Source organism: Oryzias latipes, chromosome 8 (genome assembly GCF_053564925.1).
Source record: "Oryzias latipes strain Hd-rR chromosome 8, Olatipes_Hd-rR_3.1".
Classification (NCBI taxonomy): domain Eukaryota; kingdom Metazoa; phylum Chordata; class Actinopteri; order Beloniformes; family Adrianichthyidae; genus Oryzias; species Oryzias latipes.
In genome coordinates this window covers 9,110,888-9,129,102 of record NC_136244.1, presented here as the reverse complement: position 1 = coordinate 9,129,102, position 18,215 = coordinate 9,110,888, and the positions used below count along the sequence as shown (strand labels likewise).

Here is an 18,215-nt window from a genome sequence, read left to right as displayed (position 1 = left end):
ATAATAATAAATAAAAAAAACAGTGTTAATAGGGAAACACTACAAAAACCTATCTTCATTTATTCATTAGTTAATGGGGGATGTTAATTTTAAATTTCAGTATCAAATTGGGTAGGTCGAAAAGTCGCATATGTACTGTAACATCCATGCAATTTAAAAAAAAAAAGCACATTACTGATGGCACCTGCATGGCTCAATACAACCCTGATGTATTTACCTTAGTCTGACAGAATGAGCACTGATTTCTGTTAGAATTGTTCTGAAAAGGGTGACCCAAAAATGATATTTTCATGTTTTTGACAAACCCTGGACAGAATCACACACACACACACCCACACACACACACACACACACACACACTCTGTTTACCAAATAAACATACCGACTTACAGTTGACCAAAACCACGGCAGTGTACACAGGCCAGAAGATGCCAGAATATTTAATTTCATCTACCACACGATAGACAAAAACACAAAACTATGATACTCAAGCACCCCAAGCTACTTAGTAATACTTTGAGAGTATTAAATACAACCAGCAAAAGCCCAACTCGACCCAGAGACAACAAAACTTTATGAACAATAGCGGTTCTTCACTTCTATTCTCTAAAGCATGCCATGAATGGAACTGTCCTTTATGAATTGTGGGTAAAAAAATTGTTTTATGAACTTTGCATGAATTGGTCAATTTTAAGCAAAGACCTTTACTGAGCACAAAAATTGTATTCAGTGGCTGAAGGCACCAAAAAAAACCCACAATGAGTAAATATCCTTGTTTCATGAGATAAGTTGCTGCGAAAACACAATAAATTGACAATAAATGGACATAAGGTGTCAGTAAATTAAAATAAATCATCTTTAAATGTACTTCCTTTGTATTGAAATAAAATATTCTAATATATAATTAATAAATAAAGAAAATTAGCTATAATTCTAATTAATTTTTTATCATTTAAATATTAAAACCTGTCAATAAATCAACATTTACTCTTGCAGGTTCATATAAAACCATTTCTAGTTTGTTTTGGTGCATAATACGTCAATGATGTGGAGTTTCATCCGGGCGTGCATGGATTCGTGTGATCACAGGCATGAGGCAATAACAGTTTGGGAGTCAAACCAACATTTTTACTTTCTGCAACAAATCCTGGAGCTGCAAATGGCATTGTGTTTAATATATTTGTACTTTAAAAAACAAAAAACACAATATATTCATGCGTTGTTACAAAACTCAAGCGCCATGTAACAGTTCCCACCGGATCCCTTGCAGTAGCAAAAGCGATATCTCCCTTTTTCATGAACCTCAACATTTGGCTCCTTCATCCTAAAAACACTCATCTTCAAACATCACATTACAGCTATTTAAAACTGATTATACATGTAGCATCAATACATATTTAGTTAAATTTTGGAGGACATTAATAAATGCTGGAACAGAATTGTGATTGACGTACTTTACACATCCAACTTAAATAATAAACTGAGGTTATCCACACGCACACACATCCCTTTGCATCACTGAAGGTGCACATATACCCCTGTACCAGAATGACATGTTCACTGACGGTGTACCACAACACACAGACACTGCTGCAAAATGACATAGTTGGCATTGTTGCTATCTACATTTGAGTCATCTTTGACCCGCTTCGGTCCAGCCCCACCCCTTGTCACCTTGGCAACTGATTAGGACCCAGCCCCTCCTTTGCGACGGCAGGATTCAGGAGTTAGCCAGCTAGCAACCCTCCACTTGGTTTTCTTTTGCCTGAGACTTAACTACATTTGACAGCAACCTGCTCTTTTGTAAAAGCTTGTGTGTTTTCACCCTGAAAGTTTTATTATGACGGCAAGAAGAGGGTAGGGCAGTTTGGCAGCTTGTTTTTTTTTTAAGTAAGCGGAAGCATAAAGGGACCTAAATATCCTGGGATGGGGTGGTGGTGGTTATGGGGTCTCACTCTCTCCACTTCACCGAAAGTAATTCCCAAAAAAACCCATCATCTATTACACACACTGTGGATGAATCATAAATTAAAAATTTTAAGAGTGAGATTCAGCTTCTTTTGGGTCTTTTGACTGTTTCATCAATCAAGAATGTATAAAAAAGAAAATAGTCTCAAAACATTTGTGTGTGCGTAATACTAATTTGTAACTTTTGTCTCTGCCTGTTTGTGTGCAACTTTAGTTTTGTGAGTTCGTAATACTTGATTTGTAACTCTTACAAAACATTTTGTGCTTAACTGTGTGAACTTACAACTGTATATTCAAATGTACACTTGAATATCAAAATCTTAGGAATTTTTTTAGCTTTTAAGAATAAACTTTGAACGATGATAATTCTTTTTTACTTGTTTTTAAAGTATTTGTCAGTTCAGCAGCACCTGTAAAAGGAAATAATTTAGGGGGAAGGGTGATAAGAAAACTCTGACACTGCATTCTACTAGCATTTAAATGCATCATGTATGCACACATTTGGAGAAGAAAAGAAAGAGTCTCAAAACCTTTGGTGCTTTTGTAACTCTATGGAGAAAAGTGTATCTGTGTGTATCTGCCGATTGGTGTGTACTATTTAAGGATTTGAATGCTTTGGAGCGGTTTTGAATTCGTAGTTTTAAGCTGCTGTAATTTCAAGTTGTGCGTGTGTAAATAGTATTTTGTATTGGTAAGTTTGTGATATTTGAGTGTACATGTGAATTCACAATTGCAAGTACACACAGTTACAATTACATTGTATGAGTTACTAATCAAGTGCTACGCACACACAAATCAAGTACAGTATTCCCCCCGTATTCACAGGAGTTAGGGACCAGAGAAACCCACAAATATGCAGAAAGCGCAAATACAGAGAACCACCCCACCCACCCCCGTGACCGAAGAATGCCCACCATCGATCCTTACTCATTAAAAACCCTTCTGAATGCGCTAATACCTTTTCTCCATGCACTGGCACAAACTTCGGTTATAGCGATTCAAGAACCAGTGGAAATAGTTGTTGCTTGGTGTTAAGTATATTTTAACAGCCGGCAAGGAAGCCAATGGGCCAGCATGCTCTTAATCTCTGCTCCCATCCTCAAAAATTTCTCTGAATTTCTCGAAATTCATCCTCAGACTTTGCTCAGACCCAAAAGTCTCATACAAGTATTTTGAGTTGTCTGAGCTTATGTGATGAACCGGAGGAGTCACGTGACTAAAAAAAATCTGCAAATGTGGGAAATGCGAATAAGCGGGGGAACACTGTATTACACACACACACATACACACACACAAATCCAAAGTTACAGATAAATAGACAGAGACACAAGTTACAAACCAGTATTACGCACACACAAATTATTTGAGACTATTTTCTTTCCATAAAAATGGATTAAGGAGGAAAATGGATCAGAAATAAATCTATCCAATCTATAAACAAGTACAACTCTTTCTTAGAAATATTGCCATAGGCATTTTTTAACAACGTAATTGAATGATAGGAAGACCTACATTCTTAAGAAATATTTAAAATGCTTTTTGAACAAAAGTATTTAACCCTTGTGCTATCCTATGACCCCACCCTTACATTGACTTGTTTTCCCTACCTTGACAAAGGTGGATAAAGGTGAAGAGGATTTCATGTAATCCATGGACACCAATGAAGATCACAAATCATTGGAAAAAAAAGATTCAGCGCACTGTCTTGTGGGGTCTTAATGACCCAACTCCCAATGTTAAAGTGCCTAAGATAGCACAAGTTATACATAATCTGAAGCTCACACGGGAATTTTCAAAAGACTATTAAATGCAATTTGAAATATTTCCCTAAATTCATCTTAACTGATGCTAACAGTGTATGTCTGCCTACTATAAGAGCTTGAGATATTGCACTAGATCACAAGAAATTGTTTTTTTTTTAACATCATGTTAAATCAAAATCAATTATCATGACAACTTACTAAATAAGGTCACTGTCTGAAACACACAGTACAGAATGGCACTTAAAATACAGTGCAGACCGAGGCATGCCTCAAAGTTGGCGGAGTTAAACCGTTGAGGCACGCCCAGTGTATGTGATTTTTCGTCACAGTAAAGGTTGGCATTCAAAAATACTAAGTGTCTCAGCTTTATGAAGCTGATCTGGTTTCTTCAATCTGTAATGATATGCTCTGTTTTAGGAGAAAATTCTCTCTGTTTTCAGGTGCAGGTAGGTTGTGGAGCTAGTTCTAGATGGAACTGTTTTTGCAAACTCTTCTTATTTTGCATTATCAATTAAAGTGACCCCGAATTTTGCTTCTTTTTCTAGTGTCACTGATTTCTGTATGTTTTTTTTTTAACGTTGTTTCTTCTAGCCTTCTTGTTGCACCTGGCGCTCTACTCCATTCACGTGCTGCGCTGCTGTGCGTGTAACGAGCTTTCGCTACTGGTTACTGGCTACTGGTTCGCTGCTCAACACAAACACGTATTGACCAATGAGCGGCTTGAAGAGAAAAAGAAATAAGAAAGACTGAAGGACAGTTTAAAAAAACAGTTTCCAGGAAGAAGCCGGCTCTTGTTCACTTTAAAGAGCCAAGTGATCGGTAATCACACCAGTCGAATCAACAATCGCGCGTTAAGTTAATACTAATGTTGTTTGAATTTGCCAGCGACTGTCTGGAAGAACTATAATGAACTTTTGAACGGCGTCTATACTTTTCAATCAACACGACTGAACATGAACAACATCCTGCTCATTCACTTGCTGCGTCTGCGAACGTGCTGAGGCAGAGGAGGGTGGTGTGTTTGTCCACTGAGCAGAAGCAGGGAATACAGAGGCGGAAAAAACATGCGAATTGCATTCTCTTGTCTAGTGACATGAGATATATTTATGTGAGATAAGAGCCGTTTCGTTTGTGTCCAACACATCACAGTTTTGTTTAGTTTGCCTTTCTTGTTCCTGTAGCTATGAATAAAAAAGGCTGTTTGAAAAAAAAACTCTTCCAGTAGGAGTGTACATATCCTAAAATTAAAATAACTAATCTTTTTCTGAATTTGAAAATGGCGAAGCTTAATTCAATCATCTCAGGATACACTCCCGCTTCCGGTAGGTGGCAATATTGCACGTCAAAACATAAAATGTGAAGAAAAATATGGCAATTGCGGTGACGTAGAGTAATCACATGCAGTGGTCGCCCATGGTGAGTAATGCCTCGGTCTACACAGTGCAGCCAGTGGTAGTGAAGACATGCAGAGGATCCCCCTAAACTGCAGCATGAAACTACTGTCGGAGCTAAAAAACTGAAAATTCCCAGAAGTGTGTGGCAGGAAAGGAAGATTTTGGCTTATAAATAAATCTCATTAAGATATGAGGCGTGCCTCCTGTTAGGGAAAGGACCTACCGCATTGCTTTCAGTTAAAGAACACAGCCTTCTTTTGAGACAGAATTCACTGTTGATCCTCATTTTCTAACAATACAGTGTTTGAATGCTTCAAAGTGGCCTCTTCTGCTCTCCCTCATCTGTTTTTTGTTTATCTGCTCTAAAGTAAAGATTTACTGCTGAAAGGTTTAGAAAAGTGCAGATTTATCTGGAATGTTCTGAAAGGACAGGGAAAATGAGGAGGACAAAAAGAAGAAGAGGCCTTTTTTGTTTGTTTCTACTAAGCACAGGTTAATTTACACAGAAATGCATCAGAAAACACAGGTTACCCCTCATTCATATTTTTCTTCTTATCTCCATGTTTTACCCTTAGGTCTTTGTTGTTGTTTCTTTTCTAGTAAATGGGAACCTGGTATGTGGGTGCTGCATTGTTTTCAGTAAAGGGCGGGCTCTGGTAGGCCTCTGTGGTTTCAGTGGTGCCTCCTCCTGGAGAGTTGGAGGGGTATGGCTGAGTTGGTGCACCCCCATCCATGTGTTCGGTAGTGAACAGGCTCATGTCTGTACCGAGCAGATACTTCTGGACCGCACGCGCTGTTAGACCAGCCTGCAGAGACCCAAAAAAATTCACCACAAGATAAGAGGAGTTAGAAGACAGCTGCTAGCTAAAGCTAATTTCTGCTGAACCACAAAACCAACATTTTTCTTTGATTTATTTAGGTTAAAGCAAAGAAAGTGTCAATTAAAACACATTTTCTAAATATGTGCGGCCAGCCCTGAACCTTTTTCTTGGCTGCATGGACCTAGAGGAAGGGTTAAGGTTAGGATTACGATGGGGGTAGGGTTAAACCACCAAATGTTTGTTGACTGCGGCTGTTTATGCAGCTTTTTTGAATACATGCGACCAACAACAAAATTCAGCCTTAAAATACATGTGAGCAGTGCGCATCTTGGCTGCACGTATTACGTGAGGACAACATGAATTTCCTTCACATTTTGTGCTTGTCACACATAAATACACTGACCAAAAATATAAACGCAACACTTTTGTTATTGCTCCCATTTTTATGGTATGAACTCAAAGATGTGAAACATTTTCCACATACACAAAATAACCAGTTCTCTGACATATTGTTCACAAATCTGTCTAAATCTGTGATGGTGAGCACTTCTCCTTTGCCAAGACAATCCATCCCACCTCGCAGGTGTGCCATATCAAGATGCTGATTAGACAGCATGATTATTGCACAGGTGTGCCTTAGACTGGCCACGAGAAAAGGCCACTCTGAAATCTTCAGTTGTATCACACAGCACAAGGCCACAGATGTCGCAAGTTGTGAGGGAGCGTGCAATTGGCATGTTGATAGCAGGAATGTCCACCAGAGCTGTTGCTAGGGAATTTAATGTCCATTTCTCCACCATAAGCCATCTCCAAAGGCGTTTCCGAGAATTTGGCAGCACATCCAACCGGCCTCACAACCGCAGACCACGTGTAACCAAACCAGCCCAAGACCTCCACATCCAGCTTGTCCACCTCCAAGATCGTCTGAGACCAGCCACTCGAACAGCTGCTGAAACAATCGGTTTGCATAACCACAGAATTTCTGCACAAACTGTCAGAAACCGTCTCAGGGAAGCTCATCTGCATGCTCGTCGTCCTCATCCAGGTCTCGACCTCACTCCAGTTCGTCGTGGTAACCGACTTGAGCAGGCAAATGCTCACATGCGATGGCGTCTAGCAAGTTGGAGGGTGTTCTCTTCACAGTTGAATCCCAGATTACACTATTCAGGGCAGATGGCAGACAGCGTGTGTGGCGTCATGTGGGTGAGCGGTTTTCTGATGTCAATGTTGTGGATTGATTAGCCCATGGTGGTGGTGGGGTTATGGTATGGGCAGGCATATGTTATGGGCGACGAACACAGGTGCATTTCATTGATGGCATTTTGAATGCACAGAGATACTGTGACAAGATCCTGGGGCCCATTGTTGTGCCGTAAATCCAACAACATCACCTCATGTTGCAGCATGATAATGCACGGCCCCATGTTGCAAGGATCCATACACAATTCTTGGAAGCTGAAAACATCTCAGTTCTTGCATGGCCAACATACTCACAGGACATGTCACCCATTGAGCATGTTTGGGATGCTCTGGATCGGCGTATACGACAGCGTGTTCCAGTTCCTGCCAATATCCAGCAACTTCGCACAGCCATTGAAGAAGAGTGGACCAACATTCCACAGGCCACAATAGACAACCTGATCAACTCTATGCGAAGGAGATGTGTCGCACTTCATGAGGCAAATGGTGGTCACACTAGATACTGACTGGTTGTCTGAGTCCCCTGACCCCCTCAATAAAACAAAACTGAAGATTTCAGAGTAGCCTTTTTTTTTGTGGCCAGTCTAAAGGCCCGTACACACCGGGACGAATATTCGCCAGGCGTTATTCGCCAGCGTTTTTCGCCACGTCTTTTGTGTTCACACCCAGGCGATTTTCGCTGACGATGAGCCGAGCGAACTTGCAATTTCTTTCCCTGACATTAGATGGCGCTTAATGTAAACAGAAATACTCCTGTACACAAGGTGGCGCTGCGCAACTTTACGATTCTTAAAGTCGCTTTTCACTCAGAAGAAGAGAGCAAGTATTTACGCGCTTGTCAGAATCATACAAAGAAAACATGAATATTTCAAGCATCAGTAGCTCCAACTGGTACTTGGTAAGGGGATATTTAAGAATGTCCGTCATTATTTCTTCGCGGCAGTGTAGACGCTACTTGGCGTCTATCTTCTTCGCTGGTATGTGTGCTCAGCAAGGCAGTTTTGTGTTTGAGCGCCCCCAAGTTGTGTTGTACTGTAACTTCAGAAGCTCCAGACACGTGAGCAAAAGCGCCATTCTCATTGGTCGAGTAGATTTCGACGCGACGCGTCGAAAAAAAAAAACGAACCCGAGGCGTTTTTTTTTTTTGACGCTTTAACGCGTGGCGTTTTTTCGCGTCGGTGTGCACACTCTCGTTGGTGCCCTTTGTTTAGTCACGAGGCGTTAAACGTCGGCGAAAATCGCCGGCGAAATTCGTCCCGGTGTGAACAGGCCTTAAGGCACACCTGTGCAATAATCATACTGTCTAATCAGCATCTTGATATGGCACACCTGCGAGGTGGGATGGATTGTCTTGGCAAAGGAGAAGTGCTCACTATCACAGATTTAGTTAGATTTGTGAACAATATTTCAGAGAACTGGTTATTTTGTGTATGTGGAAAATGTTTCACAGCTTTGAGGTCATACCATAAAAAATGGGAGCAATAAAAAAAAGTGTTGCGTTTATATTTTTGGTTAGTGTGTGTGCAAATAACATGAGCCTAAACCATAACAAATCAAATAAAAATCTTTTGAGTATTGCATACTGAAGAAAAGGCATAATATAATTTGGCAAAATGCTTTTGGATTATGTTATCGCAGTTCATGCTCATCAGCTAACATTGGAAGAACAATTTTATTTTTTAACCTTTTTCTGTTCTGGGGCAAAAACCTTTTTTTAAAAGACTTGTAATACATTTTAATCAGGACCTATTTTTAATCAAACTGAACCTTTTAAATGAAACTAATTGAAAAATAAGTAAATAAAAGAAAATTAAAATAAATATTAAATCCTAAAAGCCTAAATTCTGACAGACAGGAAGTGAAAATGCAAACAGTTACAATATACCAAACTAACAAAGGTTTCTAACAAGCCTAAAGAAGTCCACAAAAATAATTCAGCAGCAACATTTCTATTTAAGAAAAAGCTTATTTTGTTCTTTTAAATGTTGTCCAAAATGCATCAGTGCTCATTGCTGAAGCCTGTGATAGATTATCACATTGGCCTGACTCGCACTAGCCCTTCCAGTGCTTATAGTTGGCCTGTTTGAAGTAAATGAAAATAATGAAAATGAGAAAGAATGATCAGGAGTTAGCATCTCCGAGTCATCAACTAATCCAGTTGTGACAACGTGGAGACAGTGAGTAGTAAAGTTTCAGCATATTTTTTTACAAAAAAGAAGTACTAAAGCATCATCAGATGATAAATTGATGAAGTGGATTTAGAAAAACACAATTTATACACCTCTTAGTCATTTAAGTAAAAGGGTCCAGAAAAGAAATCACATTTGTGATGCAAATGTCAAGAATTGGCAGTTTCAGAGCTTATTTGATTTGATTTTTGATTTGATTTGAAATGGTTTATTTCAAGCAATCAAATAAGAATAATACACAAATTTATACATCCATACAATGACATATCAAACTTAGGATAATTAGACATAAAATGAAATATTGCTTGAAAGGGATTGGAAGGAAGCAAATTTATACACTCCCAACCCTGTTGATATTAGGAGATTGATTTGAAATTAGGTGTTTTCCGTAACAAAAATAAGATGTCTTGGTTTTATCTAAAGAACAAGGATCTAAGTTCCGTTTAACACTTGCAGCCCCACGTAAGCACAAGTGAATGGAAAAAATGTCATTAAAGAAATGATACTGATCCCTGAAATATGTATTTTTGCCTTTAACAACACATATATTCACTTTAGTTTTCTAATCTGTTTGGACTTGGACCCAGTCAGTCTGGATTATGGGGAAAAGGGAACTAAAACTGACCAAGCAAATTCATGCAACCTGTTTATGCAGAAATACTGAATCCCACGCCAATAGTTTTTACTCTGTATTAAGAAACTACATTTAATTGTGAAACATAAGTTTGTAAGTGTCCAAATTTTACATCCTTACCCAAGTGATTATGGAAAAGAAAGAGAAAGCGATTGCTGCCCGAGCTGCGTCTGCCCCTTGGTTGAGTGGTAGATCCTCTTTCTTGGTCCGAGACCATTGATTGGCCAGGAAACAGAAACTTACAAAGTATAGAAAGGTCCAGAAACCTATCAGGAACCAACAAAACAATGACAGGGTTTTTCCAAGTTACACCAATTTTTGATAGAAAACCCCAAAATGGTTTTGGATGTCTAAAACACTCTCAATTCTGTAAAACTTAAAACCATTTTATAGTTTCAATTCTACAAATTAGAGGGAAATCACGATGCAGGAGGAGCTGCAGAATGTTGATGTTTCTTTGAATGCTGCTAATAATTGTCCATTCCTTTAAGCTTATTTTGGCTTTGAAGATCGACTTTTACCATTTGTCAGTATTTGTATCAATTTTAATACTTGACCAGATGCCGGAGATGCAGAGGCAGGTCCATTAATTGTAATGCACAAAAGTAAACAAAATACTCCATGTCCAACAAAGTTCTTGTGTTTATTCTTGAGCATAAAAAATATGTATCAAAAAAGCTAATTTTTAGGGTTTTCAAAATCTTTCCAGGCGAATGTTTTAAATGAAGTGGTCAACAAAAATAATATTAGGACCTACACACCCTCTCCTTACAGAAACCACCACAAAAGAACCAACCTGCAAGTGGACAGGTGCACTAAATTCAAACTCCCCCCCTGATTATGTGACATAGTGACAACAATGGCGGCTACAGTATTCATCTCTTGCCTAAATTTACAAAAGCAAGCTTGTGTCTGCTCACCTGAGAAGCCGATCTCCAGCATCACCGCCTTCTTCCTGTCTTTAATAGAGCTGATGGAGGAGAACTTGTAGTCGAGCATGAAGAAGAAGGAGCAGGCCAGCAGGCCCACCAGCCCCACAAACACTCCGTAGTTACAGGCATCAGCATTCTTGTTGAAAACACAGTGGAGGCGCTCGCTGCCCATGTTATAATAGCCTTCGTTTACGATGGAGGCAAAGACCACCAGGGAGAATATCTGTCGACCAGAAAAAACAATATTTATGAAATAAAAAGTGATAGTCATCTCTATAGCAAGAACATTGTTGCTGCAGCACCTTGATACTAAACCCAGTTAGGATGGCTGCTGACAAATTGTTGTTCACCTATCAGCACATCCCTTCACGGGTCGCCAAAGAAAATCAGCTTTCGCTAATACAAAACATTTGGCTTGGCATAGATTTTTAGACCGGATGCCCTTCCTTACACAACCCTTTATTTTATCTTGGCTGGGGACTTGCACAGGAAGATTCAGACCCGGGTCTCCTTGTGACTACATAGGTAGGTAGTATCGTGAAGGGTCTTGCCTAAGGACCCACACACACCTGAAATGAAAACTGAAATTGAAGAATTAAATTGGGCTAATATACTTTAAATGGTGACATTGAGGACAGTTCAAAGAATTTCACTAAAAAATTACATGACTTTTGGAAAAGTTTAAAGAGAAAGGTGTTTCCAGACAACATAGAGATACCCTGCCATGGATTTACAATGACATTTTGAAACTGATGAAAGACAGACAAAAACTTTTAGTGACCACCGAATTTTTACGACACTTAGAAATAAAGTTGTGAAACAAGTTCGTCAAGCAGCGGCACAGATTTTTTCATAGGTTTAATTAATAAGGCTAATCGAAATGGAAAACTTGTATGTAACCAGATTTCTGGGTTGCAAAAAAGAAAGCAACACCAGAAATACTCAATTTTGGATCAACGATTCAATAACTGACAACCTAGAAATAATTGTAAATGGCTGTAACCCTTGCGCTATCCTAGGCACTTTACCATTGGGAGTTGGGTCATCTAGACCCACTAGACAGTGCGCTGAACCTTTTTTTTTCAATTATTTGTGAACCTCACTGGTGTCCATGGATAACATGAAATCTTTCCACCTTTATCCACCTTTGTCATGGTAGGGAGAACACGTCAATGCAAGGGTGGGGTCATCTAAGATAGCATAAGGGTTAATAATTTCTTTATTCAATCTATTGAAGAATCAACAGTACAATTAAAAACCCCAATAATCTCAAACTGTCGCATAGATAATATCAAACCAATATTTACCATACCAGAAATATCAGTACCTAATGTGCTAAAAAATTTGGTAATTGTTGCAATTAACCATGACATCCTTCATGTCAAAAACACTCAATTTAATTTTTCAGAAATTTCTCTTCATTGGATCAGATCATATTTTGCGGACAGTACACAGGCGGTACAAATAAGTAAAGCTCGATTATCTTTAATATCCTGTTAAGCAGAAGTTCCCCAAGGTTCAATCTTGGGGCCTCTCCTTTTTTAACCTTTATGTGAACAAATGTTAAAATGCAGTGTTGTGCAGATGACACAATAATTTATTTTTACGCAAAAAAAAAAAAAAAAAGAGGAAGCTGCTGCAATCCTAACTAGAATCATGGTACCAGTCTCTGACTGGCTTAAAAAGGCATGCCATCATCTTAACACCAAAAAACCCCAAACAAAACAAAAATCATATTTTCTGGCAACAGGCAGTCACCAGCCAGCTGCTTTGGTCAATGGAGAGCAACTACAAGTGGTAGAACACTTTGATTCACTTTGATTCCAATTCACCTTTTAAAGAGCACGTAAAAAACGTAACTTTTTAAATTGTAGATACATAAGATCTTATCACTGAGGCAACAAAAGTGTATACAGAACAGAAACTTTCTGTTCTGGTGATGCTGGATCTTAGTACTGTCTTTGATACAGTAGATCACCAGATTTTATTAGACAGATTTAGGAGCCTGGGATGCATCTCAGGATCTGCTCTTAACTGGTTTCCTTTCTATCTCACAGATCAACACTTTTTTGTAGTGTAGATACACGGTCCTTAAGAATCCATGAAACAAGTTGTGGGGTTCCCCAAGGGTAAATTCTGGGTCCAATTCTTTTTAATTTTTACATGTTGCCTCTTGTAGATGTCAGCAGGAGACACAACATTTACTTTCACAGCTATGCTGATCATACACAGCTATATATCGGACATTGGAATAAATGGATCTCCATTACACCGTTCTGCACAGCAGTACCGAGCCAGACTTTATTTAAGAGGCAGTTCTTACGTTTTTGTTCAGGGTTATATTGGGGGAACTGGGTGGGTGGAGGGAGGAATCTGGTGAGGGAGTGGTGCCAACTGTTTATGATTGTCCTGTGTTTTCTTTTAAATAATTTTTTCTCTTTTATGGCTATCTATTTGCTTCTATGTAAAGCACCTTGGGTTTTCAACCTGAATGAAAGATGCCATACAAATAAATGTTAGTTTGAAGTTTGTATTCACTCAATGGTTTTTGTCATTTAACATAGTGCCTTACTACAAGGTCCCAAACAAGTGAAACCATTTTTAAAGCCGCTTAAGTCCTTGTTAAAAAAAACATTGAAAATCCTTTTTAAGAAACCTTTGCAACATCACTATTGTATCATTCTCTATAAGTGTAACATACTGGATTTTGGAAAATTATCAGTTGTTTTACGTGCCTGTCTTGTTTGGTCAAGTTTTAAATGGGCTTTGTCCTCCACCTTTAACAAATTTTAGATACAGAAAAACAGATGTAGGCATTCATATCAGAGCTTTATTTAGAGGAGACTGTGAGGTACAAAGATGCACGACCAAATTCAGTGAAATGGTTTTCTCCATCGGAGGGACAACATTCTTGAATACACTGCCAGTTCACATCAGAAACTGTGAAAACTATGCAAGACTTAAAACAGTTCTTACTATTGGTTAAAAATAAATTAATCATGTACTTATACTTAAAATAATTTTATGGGTGCATCAAACTTCAGAGAGTGCTTGAGTTTTGTTTGTTTTATATGTTTTTACTGTAAAAGTCTGTTTGTGTGGGTTTGTCTACTTTGTGGTCTTGTATATTTCCTGTCCTTATCATGTCTGTAATGTTTACTTTTTTGGGGGTTCAATGTTTGGATGTATCTCATTTTTCTGCCTTAGGGCTATAGATGTTAGTTAACTCTTGTGCTAATTCCGGCATATTTCTGTTGTACCCCTGCAAAACTTTGATTAATTTTCCTCACTTAAATCATTTTGAAAAAGCTCACAACTCAAGGTTCATTTTTTCACATTTAATCCCTTGTTCACATTTAGCATTCCTCCTCTTCCCTTTGTTTTGCACAGTGATGCAGGTCAGCTGACTAACATTAACAGGAGGAATACGTCCATGTGACACCCAAACACACATGGAGGCGCACTCCGACATGGGGGTCTGGGTCATATGATGTCGGAGGCACACAATGGGATGAAGTCAAGGCCGAATTTTAAACCGATCACGAGTGGATGAATTCTCAGCATATGCACAGCACAAATGCTTTCAGGGAATTAGCCAGATAAAGAAGAGGAACTTTGACTAAATTCTTTGCATAGTTTCAGAGTTAGCCTTGAGGACACCTGCATTGACAAGACTCCTTTGCTCCCACAGTAAAGTTTCTCTATACTTCTGGGACCAGAGGAGGGAGGTGCAAGGCTCACCTGTGACCTGCGGGCTAAAAAGGTCAAAGCCCAAATCTGTACAAAGAACTAAATTAAAAGTAAAGATTGAGTTTAGATTAAAAGCTTTGGTCAAAATTCCTTACTGCAACAGTTGTAAAAGCTCCCAATTCAATATGTGCTCATAACAGTTAGTTGTTTGATACACTTCTGGACCAAACATGTTTCACATATTTTTTTAAATAACAAATTAATTTGATTTTGGATGGAGGGATAAATCCACCCTGATTTTTGTCTGTTTGCAGTACAGACAGAGAAATTTTTAACTCTATGGTCTCCAAAAGGAATCCAAAAGCTAAGATCTGAAGCCCAAACGTTTTATTTGTTTTTCTCATTTTATAGTTTCTTGCATTTTCTGCTAGACAATTTCATTTTATTTTATTTTTAATTACCAATTTCTCCCATGCTTTTGTTTTGAAATTATTTTACATTTTGACCTTCTAAAATTAGATTGAAATTATTTTTAAAATAAGATTTCTTTTTATTTCTACTTTAATAAAAAAAAAAGAATATTAAATTAATTTAATCAGATTTTAGAAAAAAATAGAACTTTTATTGATTTACTGACTGTTACCATAACTTAAAAAAGAAGAGATAATAACGGATAGCAATAAATAGGAGTAAAATGCAATAATTAACAAAAGCAATAATAATAACACCAAAATACAATAATTAACTATTTATTATATTTTTCAATTTTGATGTTGGAAAAACAGGAAAATAGTCCAGGAGTAACATTTTAAGCTTGTTGGAGAAAATGTTGATCATTTGCAGACTTTAATTTTGAGGTTTTCATCAATTTTTAACAAACAAATAACCTTTACAGAAGTGATAAAGATTCTACAAAATGTATTGCTTTAAACATTTGGATTTGTGGACATGATAATAAGTCACCAAAAAAAAGGTATTTTTCCATTATCTTTTATTTGGATATGATTTTTTATTTTATCTTTTTATACATTTAACTGTAAATGCGTTTTTACTTATTTATAGTTGTGACTTGGTTGTATTTGTTTTTCAAATATGTAAGGAAGAAGCCAATTATACCAGAAGACATCCTCTGTACGGAAAGGTGGTGCGTTACATCAAACGTCAGAGCACGACGCGTCTCCGTGCTCCCCGCGTGCGTAATGATGCTGGCAGACCAATCAAAGGTGAGATGACGAGCTACAACCGTGTAGGGTAAATCAGTAAAATCATCCTGAATATCACAGTGATTGCAAAACTAAATCTGCATTTGAAATAAAAAAGATGTTTGATGATAAATGAGGACTGCAGCCTTAAGGAGGCGCTGGATTCTTCTGAGGAAGATGATTCCATCCTTGTGTTTTTTCCCCTCTGTCTGCTGATTATCTGGTGTATTTAGGAGACAGTTTGGGAATAAAACCCCACGCATAATGAGAATGAGTCGATTTATTTCACGTCAAAGTAGGTAGTCAGTATCCATGGTGTCAGGTAACCACCAGCCAGGCCTTAGGTCAGGAACACCCAGCGCCTTTCTCAGACCGAATCCATTGGCAGTATTTTGACATCGAGCTGCTCTGATTTCTACATCTTTGCGGGGGTGAACATTTCACGCGTTACAAAACACAGAGGACCCCTACCACAACACAGACACACACACACAAACGCGCGCGCGCGCGTAGAATGTCTTCCTCACCCACGACAGCACTCTCAGGATGGTCTGTGGCTGTTTGGCGAATGTGATGGGGTCGATGGTGGACCCGGCCCGGCCCGCTCCGAACGAACCCACTCCGTCCATCGTCCGTCTCTGTCGGGGTACGCTCCGCTCCTCAACGCTCCACGATCCCGGCTCCTCCGCGACAGGATGATGCTGTTACTGCTGCTGAAGGGACGGGTCCTGCGCGCTCCCAGCGGTGCGCGCTCACGGGCGGACGTGCTTCACGCTGCTGGGATAAGCCCGCGGAAGATGATTGCTGCATAGAAGTTGCGGGAGGGAAAAAACAAATAGAATGAATGTGTGATCCAAATAGATTTTGTGGAGGGTATATTATTATCATCAGCATCCTCATCATTATTATTATCATCATTCTCATTATTATTGACAGAATAATAATGCATTCACGCATTTGAAGGGAATGAAGCCAGGTGAAGTCTGATTGTGTTTACTTGGTCTATCATTATTGCAATTCACGTGTTCACTTTGATCTTGAGTTTCATTGCCTTATATTTGATCAGGGAAAAAAACGATATAATATAATTATGATCTTATGGCCACTTAAGCACACCTGTCCAACTGCTCTTTAACACAGATTTCTTACCAGCCAATCACGTGGCAGCAACTCAATACAATCAGGCATCTAGACATGGTCAAGACCATCTGCTGTAGTCCAAACTGAGCATCAGATTAGGGAAGAAAGGGGATTGAAGTGACTTTGAACGTGGCATGGTTATTGGTGGCAGGTGGGTTAGCCTGAGTCTTTCAGAAACTGCTGATCTACTGAAAATTTCACCCACAAACAGGGTTTCCAGCAAAGGGTCAGAAAAAGAGAAAATATGCAGAACCCACAGTTCTCTGTGGGTTGATATGCCTTGTTGATCCCAGAAGTATAAGGAGAATAGCCTGACAGGTCCAGTTGAAAGACAGACAACAGTAATTCAAATAAATACTCTAGGGCAAGGTATCACCAATAATTTCCAGAGTCGATTCGATTCCATTCATAATTCTTTCAATCTACTCGATTCAGTTCGATTTTTCGTAAAATTTATTTGTGAAATCTTAAACCATTGAGGATTATTAAAACCAAACAGTGTTACATGATTTCTCAAAAAGAGAAGCTCCAACAAAAATGTGCTTTCTCACCAACATTGTAAAGGCTCTAAACTGGCTCATATTACAAAATAAATGCTCGGCCTCTCCCTGGACGGCGTTTCAGTTTGGTAGCTTGGTGTTATGCTCCATACAGCATTACACTTTATTTAAGAAGATTTGAGCAAAAAACTTTGCTTTAGACCAGAAATGTTTATTTTAATAAAAAGTTTCCTTAAAGAGTTTAAAAAATTCATGCCTGAGAGGGTATGAAGCTGTTCATTTAGTCAGCAATGTATGTTTAGGTCGAACGAGCGTTAGCAATTACCGTCCTATGGGAACTTCCATTATATGTTAGCATCAAGCTAGCGGACGTAGGCCTTCCTGCTGTTTTACATTATAGGTCACCGGAAAAAGAAAGGCATAAAATATTAATCTCTACTTTTATTGATCGATTATTGATTTATTTAGCACGGATTGATTCAGACCAATTAATCGATGTTATCAACCCAGCCCTGAACTAATGGTTACAACCAAGGTATCCAGAAGAGCGTCTCTGAACGCACAACACAACCAACATTGAGGCAGATGCGCTACAGCAGCAGAAGACCACACCGGGTGCCATTCCTGTCTGTTAAGAACAGGAGACTGAGGCTACAATTCTCACCGATTTACCAAATTTGAACAATAGAAGATATTAAAAACAATTGCCTGGTCCGATGAGCCCGCGTTTCTGCTGCAACATTTGGATGGTAGAGTCAAAATTTGGCATCAACAACATTAAA

General features: G+C 38.7%; 1 protein-coding gene across 1 annotated transcript; it reads right to left on the bottom strand.

The window, feature by feature from the left end:
- Positions 1 to 4,187: 4,187 nt before the first annotated feature.
- syngr3a (synaptogyrin 3a) lies at positions 4,188 to 16,551 on the bottom strand. The gene is made up of 4 exons (XM_004071758.4): positions 16,321 to 16,551; positions 10,890 to 11,124; positions 10,090 to 10,235; positions 4,188 to 5,931 (listed from the first exon to the last, which is right to left on the bottom strand). The coding sequence occupies exons 1-4, from the start codon at positions 16,420 to 16,422 to the stop codon at positions 5,722 to 5,724; spliced, it is 693 nt and encodes a 230-aa protein (XP_004071806.1). The 5' UTR covers positions 16,423 to 16,551; the 3' UTR covers positions 4,188 to 5,721.
- Between the last annotated feature and the right edge of the window lie 1,664 nt (positions 16,552 to 18,215).

Coding starts and splice junctions, on each gene's coding strand:
- syngr3a (XM_004071758.4), bottom strand. CDS start 16,422: ATGGACGGAGTGGGTTCGTTCGGAGCGGGCCGGGCCGGGTCCACCATC. Junction 11,125..16,320: donor TCCTGAGAGTGCTGTCGTGG/GTGAGGAAGACA, acceptor TCTGGTCGACAG/ATATTCTCCCTGGTGGTCTT. Junction 5,932..10,089: donor TCTTTTCCATAATCACTTGG/GTAAGGATGTAA, acceptor GGGTCTCTGCAG/GCTGGTCTAACAGCGCGTGC.